General features: G+C 45.3%; 1 protein-coding gene across 3 annotated transcripts in view; it reads left to right on the top strand.

Annotated features, from left to right (window-relative positions):
* Nucleotides 1–18,595, top strand: part of srgap1a (SLIT-ROBO Rho GTPase activating protein 1a) — a 73,259-nt gene extending 54,664 nt beyond the window's left edge. The window contains exons 11-22 of one of the 3 annotated variants that reach the window (XM_031863907.1): nt 208–235; nt 1,413–1,518; nt 3,493–3,553; nt 4,313–4,390; nt 4,539–4,673; nt 6,485–6,590; nt 6,800–7,024; nt 8,391–8,470; nt 11,818–11,998; nt 13,091–13,228; nt 16,457–16,841; nt 17,635–18,595. In XM_031863907.1, coding sequence (XP_031719767.1) covers nt 208–235; nt 1,413–1,518; nt 3,493–3,553; nt 4,313–4,390; nt 4,539–4,673; nt 6,485–6,590; nt 6,800–7,024; nt 8,391–8,470; nt 11,818–11,998; nt 13,091–13,228; nt 16,457–16,841; nt 17,635–18,042 — 1,931 coding nt within the window. In that variant the 3' untranslated portion in view covers nt 18,043–18,595. Of the gene's footprint in view, nt 1–207; nt 236–1,412; nt 1,519–2,184; nt 2,219–3,492; nt 3,554–4,312; nt 4,391–4,538; nt 4,674–6,484; nt 6,591–6,799; nt 7,025–8,390; nt 8,471–11,817; nt 11,999–13,090; nt 13,229–16,456; nt 16,907–17,634 lie in introns of all 3 variants that reach the window. The other 2 variants (XM_031863888.1, XM_031863897.1) reach the window with 2 other exon arrangements.
* Nucleotides 18,596–19,183: the final 588 nt, after the last annotated feature.

Here is a 19,183-nt window from a genome sequence, read left to right as displayed (position 1 = left end):
TGTGTGTGTGTGTGTGTGTGTGTGTGTGTGTGTGTGTGTGTGTGTGTTGCTTGTGCTGTTCAAGAGGCCAGCGGTTGTGGACAGATGGCAGGCTTCAAATGCTTCACTAGCCGTATGCAGAATGCACCGCAGGGACCTTAGAGACAGGTCCTGGCATGTCCACACGTCTAACTTCCCCTCACATCTCTTCTCTCTCTTCACCCGCAGGCCACAGAGCTGACTACATGACCACAAGGTAAAGCACACACACACTTCAGGACCTGTGCATAGCCAAGACACGCATATCCAATCTACTTGTCTTTCAACAGCGAGAGAAACATTTGTGACGTGTTGCAGCCCAGCAAGGAGAAGACAGAAATTCTTGAAATTCTCATGTCACGTCCTCTGTGACCATGAAAGCAGAGGAGTAGGTTGCACTCTGAAAAAACAAAAAAACCTAGAGAGCACTAAGCAGATGTGCTGACCTCCATGTTTCTTAATCCCAACCTGGTATGATGCCACGGGGGTTACTGTACTTCCTATTGCCAACCGTACGTCAGGCCTGTAAAGAGAATGAGAGGTGGTAGTGGAGAACGCTCAGAAAGGAGGAAAAGAGAGTTTGCATGAAATCTAAATGTTGTATTTAGTTTAAAAGAGCGAATAGGAACAGATGAGTCAGTTCTCCTTCGTCTAACTTTTGTACCGTTTTGAAAGGATATAATATTGCACTGCATGTTTCACTAAAACTTGATTTTACAAGAAATGTTTAAACTAAAGTATAAACTAAACTACTATGGAGCCATAGCAGTGAATAGTCCGTAAGCAACTACTTTGATAATTTAATTTGATTAGCACATTTTTCAAGCAAAATTACACAAAAATCCTTACTCTCAGCTTCTCGTGTGACGATTTGTTGCTTTTCTTTGTTTTATATTCTTGTAAAGAGAATATCTTTTTAGGTTTTGGGCTGTTGGTCAGACAAAACAAGACATTCAAATATGTCACCGTGAGCTCTGCAGAACTTTCGTTCATTGTTTTATAATATTTTTTTAGTTGCATTAAGTCACAGACACACACACACACACACACATCCACACAGACTAATAGAGGCAGTCCACCACAGGGCCTGTCATGAGGTGGATGCTGACTCATATGACGCTCCCAGCGGGTCTGATATTTCACTGGCTTGTGATATTGTGTGGAGAAAGAAAAGACAGGATAATAAAGAAAAAGTGAATTCATGGGTTTCAGCGGTGTCTGAAAATGCCCTCATTCACCCGTCCATCATCTTCAGTCAAAGGGTTTTAAAGATTAGCCAGTCTCAACTTCAGTTCTAGTTTTTGAAGGACGTAAAGGGTATTTGAGATTAGATAAACCACTCTGAAAGGAAAACTGCATTGTTTACTTATTCTAATGCATTCTTTGTATTCTAGACATCCCAATGGGCCATTCAGAACCCACACCGGCACCCGGCGGGCTAGACCCCGCTCTGTTTTTAATGTTAGGTTATTTAATGGCAATTTGGAGTCATTTATCAAGGTACTCATCACCAGTCTGCCCGCTTGACATTGCTCCTCCTCCTGTCTATTTTCTGTCTTGCTCTGGCTTTCTGGTCATTTTGGTGGGTTCCCCCAAAGCACTTGAGCTTTGATTTATCTTTTACCAACAAACAACAACAACAACAACATAGTTGTTGGATTGCGGAAAACCTTCCCCATGAGTCGGTGAGCTCTGGCAGTCTGGGTCTGAGATGTGAGGGTGGCTCTGATAGATTTGGAGGGCTGCAGGAGGAGAGGAATAGCAGGTGGAGGGATACGTTTAGTCTCCGTCAGCTTCCTTGACTCACTGCTGACCTGGCATCACTGAGCTGCTCTGGCAGAGATATTCTCGCCTCCCTCTCCGGAGCAAGAGGCCAGAGAATACAGCAGGATAAATGTCAGTCAGGGAGCGGATGCCAGACCGATAAGGTGCGCTGCCTCCTCTCCTCCTCCTCTTCCTCCGGCCTCTTCACCGCCTCCCACTGGTGGCCGTGTCCGGTCCTGCCTGGTCCGGTCCACTTCCCATTGTTTCCTTTTGGGTTTGATGCCAGCACAGAGTGGAATGAGGGTGCGCTCTTAGTAGAAGCTTTGGTGGGCAGCTGCTGTGGTCCTAATCTGGGTCTTGCTTTTCTCTCTATTTCTGTTTCTCTGCGACTCTTCTCTGTAGCCGCGGACGACGGAACTCACACGCTCGACATCAGGTAGACACCTTGAAGCCTCTCCCTGGCTGCTTGCCTGTGCTCATTTCCTCCATCTGTCCTGCCCTAACAACATTTTAGCATTATGTTGTGTTTGTCTATGTCTTGTGTTCGTTGTCTGACTTCTTTGAGTAGACTGAGACAGACTTGAATTGAAGCTTTTCTCCTTCAACAGAGATCTTGCAGCAAATTGTGTCTTTAGTTTCCCAGCATGAACTACCTCCAACTTCAAAACTAATAGTGAATTTAGCAGTCATCCTGAGTCTCACATATCCAAATAGATAGTATTACATAATCCTGCTGCACTAGACCTGGGCCTCGACCCTCACGGCTCCACTCCAACGATTGGACCGTGCATGAATACACCTGAGGGCTGTAAACAGACCCACTGTATCATTAAAAGCATGTACTTAGTCCCTGTCCAGCACTGAGCCGCTGGAGCAGCTGGCACCGGGGCAGAACACGGTTGCAGTCCACCTCTAAGTGCGTGAGAGGAATGTGCATTCTCTGAAGGAGACGGTGCTGCTGCTGCTGCTCCTCATCTCGCCACTCCTGCACCCAGCTCCATATTGAGTGTGTGGCTCTTTAGATAAGCGCCTCTTCATTTATACACAGGGTGCACTTGATTGCTAGCATAACAACACTTAAAGTATATTTAGCAACACTGCAACCCAATCGAAATGTGTTATGGGAGGCTGGACTTGAACAATTGCATAGCTGGTCACCTCAATCTGTCTCAGTAAGATCTCAAAAGGTTAACCCTCACTGTGTACGCAAACTCACCAACTTCACTAACACCGGGTGTGCATGTTCACTTTTAACATCATGTTTCTGTGAGAGCCCGACCGATACTTGTGCAGTCCGATATCACCGGTCTGTTTATTAGATGCATTGATAGATATGTTGTCAGATATACAAAAGGAAGAAGTGAACTGCCATGATTAATGTATTCTGTACTTTTGATACATCACACTAAAACAATATTTAAAATAATTTAAATATCAACTACAGTTACTGATCAACATTTAGCGTTGTCTTGTATTGACTGGCAATTGTTTTACTAGTTGACTGTTTCTTTGGTATATCTTTATCACGTGATGTATTTTACGTTTCGAAAAAAGCAGTTTATTGCATTAGATCTTTATCGTTCCTAATTGTTGATGGCCTTCTCAAAATGATATCTGTTAAGCATCTGTCGGGCTCTTGTTCATGTGATACAAATGGCAAATTAAATATGATCTGACATTTGGGTGTTTTTATTTACTTCGCCTTCAAAGGACTCTGGACAAGCTATCCCTCGTGTGGTAGAAAGCTGTATTCGCTGCATAAATTTGTATGGTGAGTTGGTTTGTTTTTCTCACTTCAGTTAAGTGATCATGACTTGATTTATATTTTCTTTGATGAATTCTTCTCATAAACCAAACTGCAACTTGTTTCATTTCCAAGTCTATGTGACACTTCCAGGGATTTCCAGGCATTAATTGTTTTGGGTGTGTACATGTTGGGGTTCACTGTGTTCAGTCATGGGAAAATGCAGATTCCATCCTGTTTACAGCGGCGCAGCCTTTCTACACCCAGTTTCCAAAACATACTGTGACAGACAGATGGCTTAGCCTGGCACAAGTGATGGCTTATAATATTTGTTTTAAACCACATTGAAAAAGACACTGAAAGAATGCATGGAAACACGAACATTAGGCGTTAAAGAAGTGGCAGGAGGGAGATTTCATGGTTTGCAGCCTTGTTCGCTGCATCTTATTCAGCAGCAAACTGATGAAATGTAAAAGAGGCGAACAGCGGACTAATCGTGCTTCCTGCTGACCCCTGACCTCTCCCCTTAATAAGTCATAATCCCAGCTGGAAGACGCTTTAGTACAGCTTGATTGCAACCTCCCTGACTCATTAATTATCTTTAATTAGAAAAGTGAAGGGGCTTAACGACCATGATGTGCCTTTTAGGTCCAACTAAAGTAGGTTTTATTTGCTGAGTGAGGGAGTTTCTTTCTGTGAGTGGATTTATGAGCATGTTGAGTGTGTCTGTCCTTTACAGCCTGTTTCTCCTCTTCCTTACCATCTGTCTTTGTCTTTCATGTGCAGGCCTCCAACATCAAGGAATATTTCGTGTATCTGGATCCCACCTGGAAGTCAATGACATCAAGAACTCTTTTGAAAGAGGTACATGTTGACTAATTATCACGTTATATTGACCGTATTTAGCCAGTGGGCTTTTGGAGTTGTTATTTAGGTGTATTTCACATTGAATCATGTGCATCTTTAATAATTAAGGATATCCAGCTGACCTGCTCCCTTGTCTGTGTCTCAGGAAATGACCCCCTGACGGACGATGAGAACAATCATGACATCAACTCGGTGGCTGGCGTTCTCAAACTCTACTTCCGTGGTCTGGAAAACCCTCTTTTCCCCAAAGAGAGGTTCAATGATCTGCTGTCTTACATCAGTAAGGACGCACGCACACATTATTGCTAAGTCTGCCAAAGTAACATATGCAGTAGTTTATATGTTTGATAATTGTTTATGTGAATGCTTGCTAATGCTCCTATATATTTTTAATGATGTGGTTGAAGCACTGTCTCAAGTCTTTTCTTTATTACTTGCCAGTTTCCACCAGGACTACAATATCTTTAGTTTTAGATCGTATTAGTTAGCACGATTAGCATTATCAACACAATGTGTGTTCCTCATCAAACATAGTCCTCCGATGAAACGGTAGGATTACTCTGTGGTATTTGGTTGAGCACTGAGAAGGATATTATCTGTCATAAGTGGCCCGAAGCTGCCCACGCTTACAGGATTGCAGTGGAATGTTAAACGTCCGCAGCACTGAGCGACGTTTGAATCCAGAGCTGAATCTACACTGAAGTCCTCAGAAGAATAGTCACATTGTCATTTTGCTGTGACTCAGTTCTCAGATCAGTCAGCTCTTTGTATGGCTTGTTCTGATCTTTTAAGACATTACATGGGGGGGGGGGGGGGTGGGTCTGTTAAAGAACAATTGAACATGGACACAACGTGTGCTGTAATGCCCTTTTAGCTTTGTGTGTGTGTGTGAGTGAGTGAGTGAGTGTGTGTTTCCTGGGTGTACTTATTCACATTTGTGCAGGATGAGTGATGGGGATTCCCTGTTTACATTCCCCAGCTCAACAGGCCAGTGATTGCAGTGTGGGCTGAATGCCCAGCAGGCTTCATATTAAAAACCCTCTGCTTATTCCTTATGGAGCAGCTCACACCAGCTACAAGATCGCTTTTCCATTTAACTGCTTCACATTGTCAGTGTGTTTTTCAACACCGCGGCATACTGCAGCAACTGATATCTTTCATTTGGTCATTTTCAGCAGGGATGTTCTTCCGTGGGTGTTTTCACACGTGTGTTCGTAGGTGATGTGTACGCGTGCATTGGAGTAGATCTTCAAACAATAGCTTCCGTAGCACTCAGGAGCCTTTCAGAAACCAACTTAGGTATTCATGAAAAAATAAATACATCACAAGTATCCCAGAAGCCCAAATCCCAGATGGCACAAAGTGGCTGGAGGGTGACAGGGTTATTTTTAGCAGTCAGCAGAGCCCGAGCTCGGCCAATTAGAATCGGGTGCTTCAAGTGCCACAGCGGAGCGAAATGAGATAGTAATGAAAGACATGAAGGTCGGCAGTCTACTACGTTGATAAAGGAAAAAGATTGAATGATTTGTTTTTTTTAAAGTGATGATAATGTTCCTGCAATAAATATGTTTGAGAAAGAGTGACTCATCAGTTAGCAATATCCTTATTTCTGCAAGTCAGAGTGAAAGAATAAGAGAACTCGATGAAATGCTCGTAGAGAGATACTGTTTTCATTTAGAGTAGGAAAAACAACTTGGCGTCCTTGTCGTCAGGTGCTATCGAAAAGTGCTTACTTCCTTCTGCTCTTCCTCTTCGGAGTCATAGGCTAAGGTGAAGGGCACCACCACAGAGTTGATACATTTCCCATGGCCTCTAAACACACACACACGTTGCATATCACTGCATTAGTCAAACTTTGCTTGTCTTCCAGAGACTTACAGTAATCCGAATAAGTATAGCTTCAATATGTTCTTGTATTTCTATGCTGGGACTTGCTGTGGTGATAATGAATGTGTGGAAATCATCAGGTAGATCAGGTTGTGCATTGGACGTGCAGCAGAGACGAAAGCAGTCTTTATTAATTTAACTATTTTTATTTTTGTATTACATTTTACTGTATTTACATCATACTCCCTTTGTTTGCTGCTCTAGGAATAGAAAACCTGTATGAGAGAGCGCTGTACATCCGTAAGATCCTTCTGACCATTCCCAGATCCGTCCTCATCGTCATGCGCTACCTCTTCGCCTTCCTCAACCAGTAAGTTTATAGACCAGTAAATCCATCATGTCTTTAACTCTCACCACTTTATCAAATGTCGCTCTGAGTTAAGAGCATTTGCTTCTGTCGGTCGTGATTTGTTCTGAAATACCGCCCCAAGTGCATGGTCCTCTCACTCGGCCTTAACTTGGTCTCCTTGTCCCCGTCTCTCCTTTCCTACCTCCTTCCATCCACCCTCCTCTCTCCAGCCTGTCTCAGTACAGTGACGAGAATATGATGGACCCGTACAACCTGGCCACGTGCTTCGGCCCCACGCTCATGCCCACACCAGACAGCCTGGACCAGGTCTCCTGCCAGGCCCACGTCAACGAGATCATCAAGACCATCATCATCCACCATGAGACCATCTTTCCCGATGCCAAAGAACTGGAAGGGCCAATCTATGAGAAGTGTATGGCTGGGGGAGACTATTGGTGAGGAATGATGCCTGTAGCTGGTATTGCCATTGTTTCGCTATTGTTTCTTGATTGAAAGACTCGAATGGCTTTATCGCAAATCAACTTTTGCTCCTTGACAAGACACGCACGGCCTAGCTACTAGGCCGCCGTGTCGCCGGTGTCCGAGGTTCAAGTTGTAGGTTATCCAGGATTAAAAGGGGAAGATGGAAAGCATTCTGATGAGATCACTTCATGCAGCTGCACACATTTTCCAAAACAAACGTGTAGGTTTGAGAGTCGGACAGACTCCGGTGGTTTGCCTCTTCCAGTTTTTTTTCCGTACCCTTGATGGAACAGAGGCACGCAGCCAAACCTTCATTAGGGACTCACTCAACATGCAGGTATGCGTGCGCTCTCAATGCGGCAGCTGTGTCAGAAGTATGTCAGTGTAGTTAATATGAGTAATTACGCTCACCAATTTTGCGTCTGTGGTTCCGGAACATGACAAGGTAGAGCGTGTTTCAGTGCTGGCTTTAAAAGGTAGACCCTTTTTTTTTCTTTTTTAGGTGAGACAGGCTGAAACAATCACTCTGATTACCGTGATCGTGGCAGGAAGAAAAAGAAAGGTCACGAGGCAGGGAAAGGGTGATTAGGTGAATTGCAGCACATGCTGGAGTCAAACAGACCTGAGACAAACCTGAGGCCCTTTGCCAGCTCCACATCTGTAAGCAGTGCTTATCGCTTGTTCCTTACTCTCTTAATCGGTCTCCATTTCCCCCCTCTTATGCCCCCACATCACCACCGGCTGACAGGGATTAATCCCTGGCTCGAGCTTATCACCCGTCTCAGCACAACCAGGCCTGCCCCCCTTTCCCCGGCAGCGCACATGTAGCCCCGGGGAGATTTGTTGTCTTGGCTGCTTCCCTTTGTTGCACAAGAGGAGGTGGCTGGTGACATGCTAGCATGGGAGGAGACACTCAGTTCCTGGCAGGGTTAATGTGTGTGTGTGTATGTGTGTGTGTGTGTGTGTGTGTGTGTGTGTGTGGCATTACCGCCAGTGAACCATTTAGAAAAAGAGGCCCAACCACAGAGAGGATCTAAGCCTCTCACAGAACAATGACCGCTATATGAACTTCTTCTAGGTCTTATTAATTATTTTTTTTTAAACTCCATTCCTCCTTGGCATCTTCACTGAAATGAGATTTGACTGTTGGGATTTGAGCAGAAGTCTTATGTCTCGAACTGAATTAGGAGAGAAAGTGTCTTCAAACAACTTTCATTTCCTGTAAGAAAAAGAGACAATGAAAGAGATCCGGGCCTTTTTGCCTGTTTTGAAACTGTCCCATGACCCCCGACGCTGCCTTGGCTGTGACCCTGACAGTTTGCATGTTGTCCCCCACAGTGAGAGCCCCTACAGTGAGCATGGAGCCCTGGAGGAAGTAGAAAACGAGGGAGGGACAGAGACGCACACCAGCGAGGACGGTGAGTGACAATAACAACGTGCATGTAGTACATAATAACACACATACTTGTATGTGTGAATTCATCCATTTGCACCATTATTATGTTTAACCAAAAAGCATTTTTTAACCGTATCATTCCTTGAACAGTACATGAATTTAAGTTCAACACACACACTGACCCGTAAAGTAAAATGCTTTCCCTCGACTGTCCATATGCCACGTCCGTATTGAATCTTTCCCTTGTGTCCATGGTGCTGCGAGGGTTCAATCCAGCTCTCTGCATCTCACTGCAGCTAATCCTGCCTTTCAGCCTGTTAAATGCAGTATCCTTGAAGGGCCAGGGAACTGGGCTCACCGTGATGGACGGCCATTCATATTCTAATGATTTTGCTTCTCCCTTGGGGCCACGATACACTTCCACATCCCCTTTTTACAAATTCCAGGGTGGTCTACACCAACTAGACCCCTTATGGGAGAGAAACCTTGTTTTCTAAGGGTCACAGTCTTCGTTAAAATTTCCAATTCCTTTGTGTGGTTTTTTTTCAGTACCTTGTAATAGAATAGCATATGTATGGAGTATGTGTCAAGTGTCAGGTTTTAATAGCTTTCCAAATATTATACATCTGTGTTTTCTCTGTTTAACTATTTCCATGTGTCCAAGAGAAATATGAGGAAATTGAGGCAAAAAAAGAGTCAACCTGTAGTTGAGTTGAGGCTTGATATCTTACCTTAGTAACAGACCTCCCTAAACCTGTTTCCATGGTGACAAGTGCCCCAATCCTGTCTCCTTTTCACACCCAGAGATGATTTTTAGGGGCTCCCTCACTTTCGTCATCAGTCCCCATAAATGAAAGTAGGAGAGTATGGAAATCTGGTAGAGCTCTTCATCAGCTGTTGATCACTCTACTTCCAAAATAAAGTCATCAACTGGATGTCCTTTGTAAATATAAAGGACATCTGATTAGACAAGGAAACTGCTCTCTGTGAGGATTCCCACTGTAAAACACAGATGGCAGCTATCAACTCTTTGATTAAATAATGCAAGATTATGTTTTCCAGAAATCCCTTGCTACCATGGTTTTGTTCCAACAGCTTCTCTGAGCGGACTGGGAGGATGTCCTCTGTGACTTGAGCCCCTCCCTACAGAGTCTTGAACTCAAGTTATTGTCGTCAGTTATTTTTAAATCCCTGTGACCTCATTTGGATTTCAGACACACAAGCGACCCTCTTTTCCCGTTTGTTTACCAGCACTTGATTCTGCAGACTGAAATAGTTATATGTTCACAAAATGTGTTCCCTTAAAGTAAATATACAAAAGACAGACGGAGAGGAGTAAAAGTCATTCCACTTGTTGGTTTAAGTAGCTGTCCGGAAATGGTCTCGTCGGCGCTGCCCCGACACACACGACAGTCTCATGGACTGTGGCTGGAGATTAACTGTCTGTTCTAGAGTGGCAATTCTCGTACACCATCAATACATTGATGTACTCTGCTGGTAAAATTGCTACAATGTCAAAGGTGAAGAAACTGGTACATTGATTATATATCGCTTTACAGTAGCAGGATGACCTTGTTGTCAAATGCCCCATTATGTACTGTGCAGGCGGTGTATTTTACTGTACAGGAAGCGTCATCCTCTTTCCCCGTAAAGAGCCACGTCCAACCCGCTTTCATCTTTTCAAGTCCAGCATGAAGTCTCCTGCTCTGTTTGGACCAACAACTCTCACAACTATTGTATTGGTCCAAACCACATCTCACACCAGGCTTCTGCTCCCCTATTTCTGTCTGTGAACATGGATGTAGAGCAACATCCACCCTGACTCTGCTCCACTGGCCTATGTAAGACATGTGTTTGGATCTCTTACACCACAGGGCTCCAGCACTCAGGGTCAACATTTCTTTATCTCCAGTTGCTGTGTGTGTGGGTGGGAGTGTGTCTGTGTATGTGTTACCTCGGTTGGTTGGGTTTGAAGAGATTCTCAGTTATAATTGCACAACATGACGGAGGGGATCCTTTACCACACAGAGATTTGAGTTTATGGCCTGCCGTTTTCAGCTGCCGTGTGTGTGTGTGTGTGTGTGTGTGTGTGCGTGTGTGTGTGTGTGTGTGTGTGTGTGAGAGCGCCTTGGATAAACATTTGCAGTCCGGAGGAGGATGGAGGGATAGATGGATGGAAAGGTTGAAGTGAGAGAAAGATGAGGGTTCTGTCAACTTTATTAACAGCCTTGTCCGCTGCAGTGCAGCACAATTAATTCTGACAGTAAATTCCTGCTTGTCACATTTTATTGGAGCCGTGTCACATGCACCCTCTCAATCCTGACAACCAAGTGAAGCAAGGAAGGTGGCAAGTTAAAGGCTGGAAAACATATACTGTATCTAATAGAAGTAGATGAGGCTGAATAGGACACTGAGAGAAATGAAGAAACGACTCTTCTCAGAATTACGCCTGGATTTCATCTATTACGTGGTCTCTCTGCTCAACTGGGAACCACTTCCAAGCTCCTGTGAAAGATATACCATGATGGCTTTTCAAAGCGGATACAAGCTTTAGCCATTTACTGTGTTCGCAGTGTATATAGAGAGCCTGGGTGAGGCTACGTCTGTCCAGGGGGTCTGTCTGACTGAGGGCAGAGGTAGGAGTGAGGGAGGGATAAAGAAGCTATTTTTAGACCCGTGTTGCTGTAGTGCATGCATAACGACTCGGAGATGGGGAACCTTTTGAATACGACTGTAGCTGCTGTAAAACACATGTTTTCTTCAGGACAGAAATGGATAGAAGACAGATTTTCAGTGATTTACAAAAATGATGGACAGAGAGAGCAATCTGTACAAATGCATTGAAATGAAGCATAAAGTAGCTGCTCTATGTACCACTGGTTAGTACCGTCTGTCATAACTTTTCCTGGTCTTTCCCGTGTCACTGATCCAGGGCTCTACTTGTAGAGTTATTGAGTAGGTATTAACCCAGTCTAATGATCCATGCAGTGACTGACATGACCCTGAGTCATATAGATCTCCTCTCACCAGCTTCTAAAAATATCCTGCTAAAGCTCCTCGGGGCCCATTGTTTCCCTGGCCCGGTGTTGTAGAGCCGAGTTACTATTGACTACAACTACAATAAACAACGTGCTCAGCACACTTGAACTACATGTGCACGAACTGCACCACACATGAGCATCCTTGTGTACGCACATGCCAGTGTTAGACCTGACTAGACTACTGCACCAGAGCCAACTTGTGCTTGCGCTGTCCATGCGGATTAAGATTGTTATATCATAAGACGAGTTGTCTCAATCATTAAAAATGTCCGCACATGCGATAATAGCCGTCTGTACTTGACCTGTCTAATCCTCTTTCTGTTGACAGAGGGCGAGCCCATTGAAGCCATTGCCAAGTTTGACTACGTCGGGCGCTCGTCCCGAGAGCTGTCCTTTAAGAAGGGCGCCTCCCTGCTGCTGTATCAGCGGGCGTCGGAAGACTGGTGGGAGGGACGGCACAACGGCATCGATGGCCTGGTGCCGCATCAGTATATCGTCGTCCAAGACATGCAAGTGTTTTTCATTGAGCGCAAGTTTAGATATGACCAAGTAATGCAACAATGTCAGCATCGAGCTAATTAACATAATACAAAAAAAGACAATGCTCCAGATGGTACGCTGAGGAAATTCTCCATCTCCACTGTGCTCCAGCAGCCTTTCTGTCAGTCTCCCGTTCTCAGCACTAACAAGCATGCTCTGCCATGGCGACTGTTGGTGCCTAATGGACTGGATTCACTGTCTCGTTAGGACGGGAACAGAATCGCTCCAATCACTTAGTAGCTGGCTGGCAAAGGGTCCATTTAACATGCCTTCCCCTCCTTCCTCTTCTGCTCTTTAACCTGCCGCTGTCCCGCCACTGTGCCTCTATCAATAATTCACCAGGAGGGGCACTGCTGATGGGGTGTCCTCTTAGTTAATGAAAGAGCAGTGGAATTTACAGCTGCACGGGTTGTCCCCGAGCGCAGTAACATCCTGCTCTCTACTTAAACAGAGCAGGCTGGGGTGTGTAAGAGCTCACAGGGTTGTGATCTTCACTTGTCCCATAAAAGAGCCCAGAATAAAACATGCAGTGAGTGAGTGAGACCACTTCAGCACAGGATGTCTCTTTTAAACTTCCTCGTGACTGTCTGTACATTTTGTTTACCGCCGCCTCCACAGGCGGAGAAGTGCTCGCCCTCGCTCCGTCTCTGTCTCTGTGCATTCATGTGGATACGCTAAATAAGCGACTGTGTTTTGTATCGAATAATGCACATCATCAGAGGCAGCCGTGCAGCTCAGTGGCTCTGATTACTGCCACCTGATAGGCACCAACTGTACCCAGTCTCCAGGCACACACCTCACTGAAAGCCATACAGCTGGCTTGTGTGTGGGTGTTTGCGTGTCAGAGTACATCTCAGGCCGAGGCATATGACTCATCGGACTCTCTGGACCTTGGGGGGGGTGCTGACTCGCAGGAAACTGATATGAAATACTGTCATTGGAGAACTGTGCAAATACGAAAGATCGACTGATTTGCTGATTTCTCCTTTTGTCTGTCTCTTTTTCTGTCACTTCCTCTTGCTCTTTCCATGTCTCAATGTCACTCTGTCTCTGTGTCCCAGAGATGACAACTTCTCAGACACTCTGAGTCAGAAGGCTGACAGCGAGGCCAGCAGCGACCACGCTGGAGAGGAGAAATGCCTGGGAAAAGACATCGGCTCTCCCTCTGACACCAGGATCTCTGAGGCCTATATTACCAGGTTGGTTTTCACACGGCTGTGATATATAAACAATTTCTATAAAGGACCTCAAAGTAGGAATCTGGCATTTAAAAAAATCTTTGCATTCTCTAAACAGTCCACGAAAGTTTTGCTGTTCTAAACACCTGATGTTCTTCGGTGTAAGTTTTATGTGTTTAGCACAATAAGTTAAAAACACTGCTGCTCACCAGATAAGGAGCCAAGGTCCTGTGAGTATTTTAATAACTATGTTCATTATACATGTTGGGTGTTATCATGCATCCCACTGTTAATTAGTGCCAGTCCTGCTGTCACCATAGTGACCAATGTGTGACCACGACACATCTTGGACATCAGCTCTATCTAATGAAGAGACGGCCAATCCAATGACGACTGACATGTCTGGAACAACGTCAGTGTTGCATCATCTAAGATGCTTGAAATAGCCTCAGGTGTGAATACCAACACTCCAACTCCAGACACTTGGAAAATAAACAAACTTTACATTTTTGGGACTTAGACTATTGTATGATGCTGAAAATATCCTTGTTTTCAACCTTTTACTTCAACGCAAGCTCACACCGAGAGTGGTTTAACAGCATGTATCTGATTTGCTTGTTAATACGAGCAAGGCTGGAGGAAGCAGGAGACACCTGTGCACAGTATGCACCCAATCCTCATTGTTGCATATGCTGCCTCCTGTCATTCTGTGTCCTCGGCTCCCATCTCTCAGCTTAAATGCCTCTCTCCCACTCTGATGTTATTATGATATAGTATGAGTTTTCAATACCCGGCTGGTATCAACTGGTCACACAAACATACACATGCACAGAGAGAGGAGACGCACGCACACGTATCCAGTCACACCTCAGACTTTTTGGCAGCGTCTGTCTGCTGGTGGCGAGCCAGGATCTTGTCTCCCGCTCCCCTCTTCATTGCTGCGTTTCTGGTGGTGGAGTAAGCTGACCTTGAAGCGTCTGTTAGCGGCTCTTGCCAAGCCCGTGAACAAATGCTATTTTATTCAGTGTCACACTCACTCCCTCTACTTCACTGTCGAAACGTAATGATTCATACTAAAGGCCATATTTACACCACTGCAGGAATTTGTATGCAGAACGGAGAATATATGTGAATGACTCATCTTTTTCACGTCCGCATTAATGAAGCTCCTCTACAACAACACTCCCTACCTGTCACCCCCTCCCCCCTCACTTTTCTGCTCTACTATTCAAACAATCCTCATATGTGTTGAATCATTTATATCCTGAGCTTTATTTAGATATTTTCCTCTCCTGGTGTTCTCCATCAACAACAACACTCACCAGACGGGGCCCTCTTGTAGAGTTTGGCATCACGATCTAAGCGAGTGTCAGTAAACAGGACAGTTAAATTAGTGCCTCTTTTAGTGGAGAGGATGCACATTCATGGGGTCATACCAAGTATTAAGAGTTGGTCCGCTTTCTGTTATGGTGGAGAGGAACTCCTGGAATTCCTTGTGATATGCATTATAATTAGCAGAGGGCCATAGAAACAAAGGGTGGGCCGTCGGTGTGGGGGACAACTCTCAGAGTAAGTTGCAGTGCCTGTTGTTGTACACTCTGTCCCAGAGGTACACAGGTGTTATGAATGTACACTGCTCCCCCTACTGGGGGTCAGTGGTTCCTGCAGTTGTTTACTAATCCATATTCCTCACTGCAGTCAGAAAAATATATATTTCTCTCTCACCGCGCGTACCGCTCCACCAATGAGTCTTTAACTATCATCAGCAGCTATTAGCGCTGTCAAGAAGCTTAATTCATACGTTTTACATTGTATTACATTCAGATATTTTGTTCCCTCTGTTTTGCAGCGTTTGAGCAGGTACGTGTTTCAGGGTGTTACATAAGCACACGCGGCTGTTTGGACTTTAATTAATGTAGAGGCTGGCAGTTTTCTGTGGCTTTGCACGAAGAGTTGCAATTACGTTCTCTGAGACCCTCGCGGTCCTTAATATCCGTACTCATTATTGCTTTTAGTTTAGCGCCGTGATGCCGCTGCCTGTAAGTCTTAATGATAATGGCTGAGACGGCGTTCATTAGGCAGACGCATACTCTCAGATGAAGCCATTTGCCCCGGAGAAGTGATTAAAGGATGAGTACGTCACTGCTGGTTCATCATCACAAAGAACCAATAATGCAGAATGAAAATAGTTAATCTGGCATCTATCAGCCTTCAGATGATATTGATTTAATATTTCATGTTGTCGCCATTTCAGAAAAAGGTTACACCAACTGAAAGAGTGACTGTATAATACTGACATTATATTTTAAGTTTCTTTTTTTTTTTACCTTAAATGAGATGTTATGTAAGAAATATCAGGTAACTCTATTTTTAGATTCTCTCAATGAACTGCTTTGCCACCAGTTATGCTTACTTATATTTCTAGTCATCTAGCTGCTAGACTGAAAGTGATGATAACTGCTTCGTCATAATTATGCAGAGCAGAGCCCATTAGAGCCATACTGAGGAGGATGTGGTGCTGTATTGACCTTTTATGGTGCAATAGAACCTTCTCGAAGGAGTAGACGTTACTGTGGTAAAACATTGTGCATAACTTGTAGCACGTGTCTCTGTGTAAGTATGACTGAGTGTGTGTCTGATCCGACATATGCATTCATGTTCAGCTGTGTGTGTGTGTCTGTGTGTGTCTGTGTGTGTGTGTGTGTGTGTGTGTGTGTGTGTGTGTGTGTGTGTGTGTGTGTGTGAGTGAGTGAGTGAGTGATATCAGGTGTGTATGGTGCTGTGCTGGTCCAGGTTCAGATAGAGGACATCTGTCCTGCTGAGGCAGCTGTAGCTTCTCCCAGGGAGCCTGTAGTGGTGCTCTGACAAACAGGCCTCCCTGCTCTGGCTGGGAGCCAGGTTCTCTACCTGCTCTCCAAATAAGCTGGTCGAAGCTGTTGGGCACTGACATCAGGGTTCCTATCACGCCACTGATGATTGTTTTGTTTTATTCCAGCAGTGGAAAATGTTTGAGGATGCATGCCCACATATTGTAAAATAGAAAACCTGAAGGGTTACTGTGTTTTCAGAGTAAGACCGCCCTCTGTTTAAGTTCCTAAAAAGTTTGGGAGATGTAAAGTGGCACAATAGCTTTGAGTAAAAAGACAAGCTGCTTAACTCAAGGTGCAATGTATGGGTAAAAGATGGAAGCTGTAATGGAATAATAATTAGCTTTGTTGTTTCCTCTCCGCCCCCACTCGTCTCTCCCAGCAGGCACAAGAAAAGATCAGAACCACCATCCCGGCGGCCCCCTGCACGCCCCAGTGATGTCCACTGCATGGTGCATCCCTCCCAGCATGGTCACGGAGGACACACCCCGGAGATGGGCTCCCCAGTCATAGGCCACTTCAGCCCACGGGACATGCTGCGGAGTCGCAACCACATGCCCATGGACAGCCCTGAACGCCGCCGCCGCACCGGCCTCGGCAGTCTGACCAACATCAGCCGCAACGAGTCGCTGAAGAAGATAGAGAGCCCCCCGATCCGCCGCTCCACCTCCTCGGGCCAGTACACGGGCTTCCCTGACCCCCACCACCACCACCACCACCACCACCACCAAGGCGGCAAGCCCCTGGATCCGGAGACCATCGCACAGGTCAGCGCGGGACGAGCAGCGACCCGACCGCAGCTCCCTCCACCATCAAAGCCCTGCCCCGCCCTGTAAAAACATAGTCCGTCCCTGTCCTCTGCTTCCTCTGGCTGCAGCTGTGTCCGTGTGCTAAATACACGCAAAAGACTAGCTTCACAGGCAGACAGCTGGGAGCATAGCTCGACACTGGGACTCATTGCAGTATATTTGCAGTCTTGATTGAGAGCATGCTAAAAACAATAAAAAATATGAAAAACTATTACAGAATATATCGCTGCCTAACTGGTAATACTTTTTGTTCAAGCAGACATCCATTTGTGCATCACATACTTGCATATAATAGTAAAGCCTCCGCTCGATTACAAAGCAGAGGTCACAGAGAGCACTTTACGCTGTGCTGTGCTGGGCTGTCTGTCTGCCTACTGGGAGCATGCTCAGATGGACACATCTTGTCATCTCTGCATCTCCTACACTATCCAAAGTCATTAGCATGCAGAGGGAGAGGTGCTGGTGCGAAGTAATACTCTCTACTTACTCTGCGTGTATAATGCATGCTTGGTGTTTCCATAAAACAACCGTCAGTGTGGTCTTCTGTTAACATCGCTTTTTGTGCCGTACTCTACTGTCTCCGTCTCTCGTCTTTGCCGTCCATATAACCTCCTGTTTCTTTCTCCCTCTTACCTTCTCTTTTAGTTTCCTCTCATATTGAATCCCAACCCTTCTGTCTGTCACTCATCTCCCTCATCCACCACCCCCCACCCCCCCTCTCTCTTACACTCACTCTCTCTGTCTCCTGCAGGACATAGAAGAAACCATGAACACTGCTCTGAATGAGCTGCGTGAGCTGGAGCGTCAGAGCTCGGCTAAGCACGCCCCCGACGTGGTGCTGGACACCCTTGAGCAGCGGCAGACCTCCGGCGGCAGCGGCGGGGGTCCCACGCCGGCCAGCTCCAGCGAGTCCCTCAGCCCCATCCACGGCATCATGCTGAGGTCCACCGCCAACACTGAGCCTCCTATCCGCCGCAGCACCAGCTCCTCCAGCGATACTATGAGCACCTTCAAGCCTCTGGTAGCACCCCGCATGGGGGTGCAACTCAAACCCCCCGCCTTGAGGCCCAAGCCCATGCTCCTGCCCAAGTCCAACCAGGCCTCACAGCCTCCAGCTACATCTGCTCAGGACCCTCTGGACAAGTCCTGCACCATGTAACTCTGGGAAGGGAACCAGAGATGTAAAACAAAAACGATCAACTTCCAGGAGGCTGCAAAATGCCACCAGTGTCGAGTCTTCATAGATTTAGAAACATGTAGGAGCGTTACAGCGGTGACAGATTCGTCAGCCGGACTAATCTTCTGTCACAATAGCGTGCACAGTTATGTGTTAATGTGCTTAGTTTATTATCTAACAAATATCTTCTCTTTTTTTCAAAGAAATTCAAACAACAAATCACAAAGGCTTCCTTCAAGGTTTTAGAGAAACGTACATTAGTTAGATTAGTTTACAGATATTAATGAACAAAACACGCTGCATGTAGCTCCACTGTTTAACCACTGAACCTGAAAGGCTTTTTGATGAGAACTGTAGTGACCAGAGTGGCATTCTCTCACACACGGAACTAAATGATGTACTTTTTTTTTTTTTTTTTGCTCTTACGTAGGACGGCCATCGAAGGTGTTGTGAACTGGTTGTAAGGCCTTATCGACTTAGAGATGTAACTGATTTCACATGTTAGAATATTCTAAAGGTGCTGTGACTACCTGGACAGAAATGCTTTGAAGGTCGGACTGAGGATCCCTTAACAACTACCAATACTATGTTAATAGATAATAGTGCTGATTAGCAGTGTGCTTTCCTCACTAGCGTGTAAACTGCAGCTTTCTTAGGCAAGGCACACCATCTGTTGTGTCTCAGAAATGTACAAAGATCACCTCTGTGCTGGAGTCACTCAGTTATTTTAACATGCTTCCACATTGTCTGGAATGAGATACGACTATTGGATAAAACCACTACTTCATTATGAACTTGATGCATTCTTGAATTCCTGCATCAATAACTCATGATGCAGGAATAAAACATGCCTCGTAATAACGTATGCCTTTGCATCTGTATAAGAAATGGTGGAGCAGTGTGAAACATTATGATGACCAATCATTTCCTACCTACAGTATATATATGACACATAATGCTATATTACACAGTGTGGAAGACATGCCACAGCTTCTTTTTACGCCTTGCCTGGCTTGATCTACCCAAAGACATGACTGTGCGATTTAAAAAGTATGGATGTGAACCTCCAGATATGATGTGTGTGTGTGTGTGTGTGTGTGTGTGTGTGTGTGTGTGTGTGTGT

The sequence above is a fragment of the Anarrhichthys ocellatus genome, unplaced genomic scaffold (assembly GCF_004355925.1).
Source record: "Anarrhichthys ocellatus isolate YVR2014 unplaced genomic scaffold, GSC_Weel_1.0 scaffold2, whole genome shotgun sequence".
In the NCBI taxonomy this organism is placed as follows: Eukaryota; Metazoa; Chordata; class Actinopteri; order Perciformes; family Anarhichadidae; genus Anarrhichthys; species Anarrhichthys ocellatus.
This window is presented reverse-complemented; position numbering and strand designations above follow the sequence as displayed.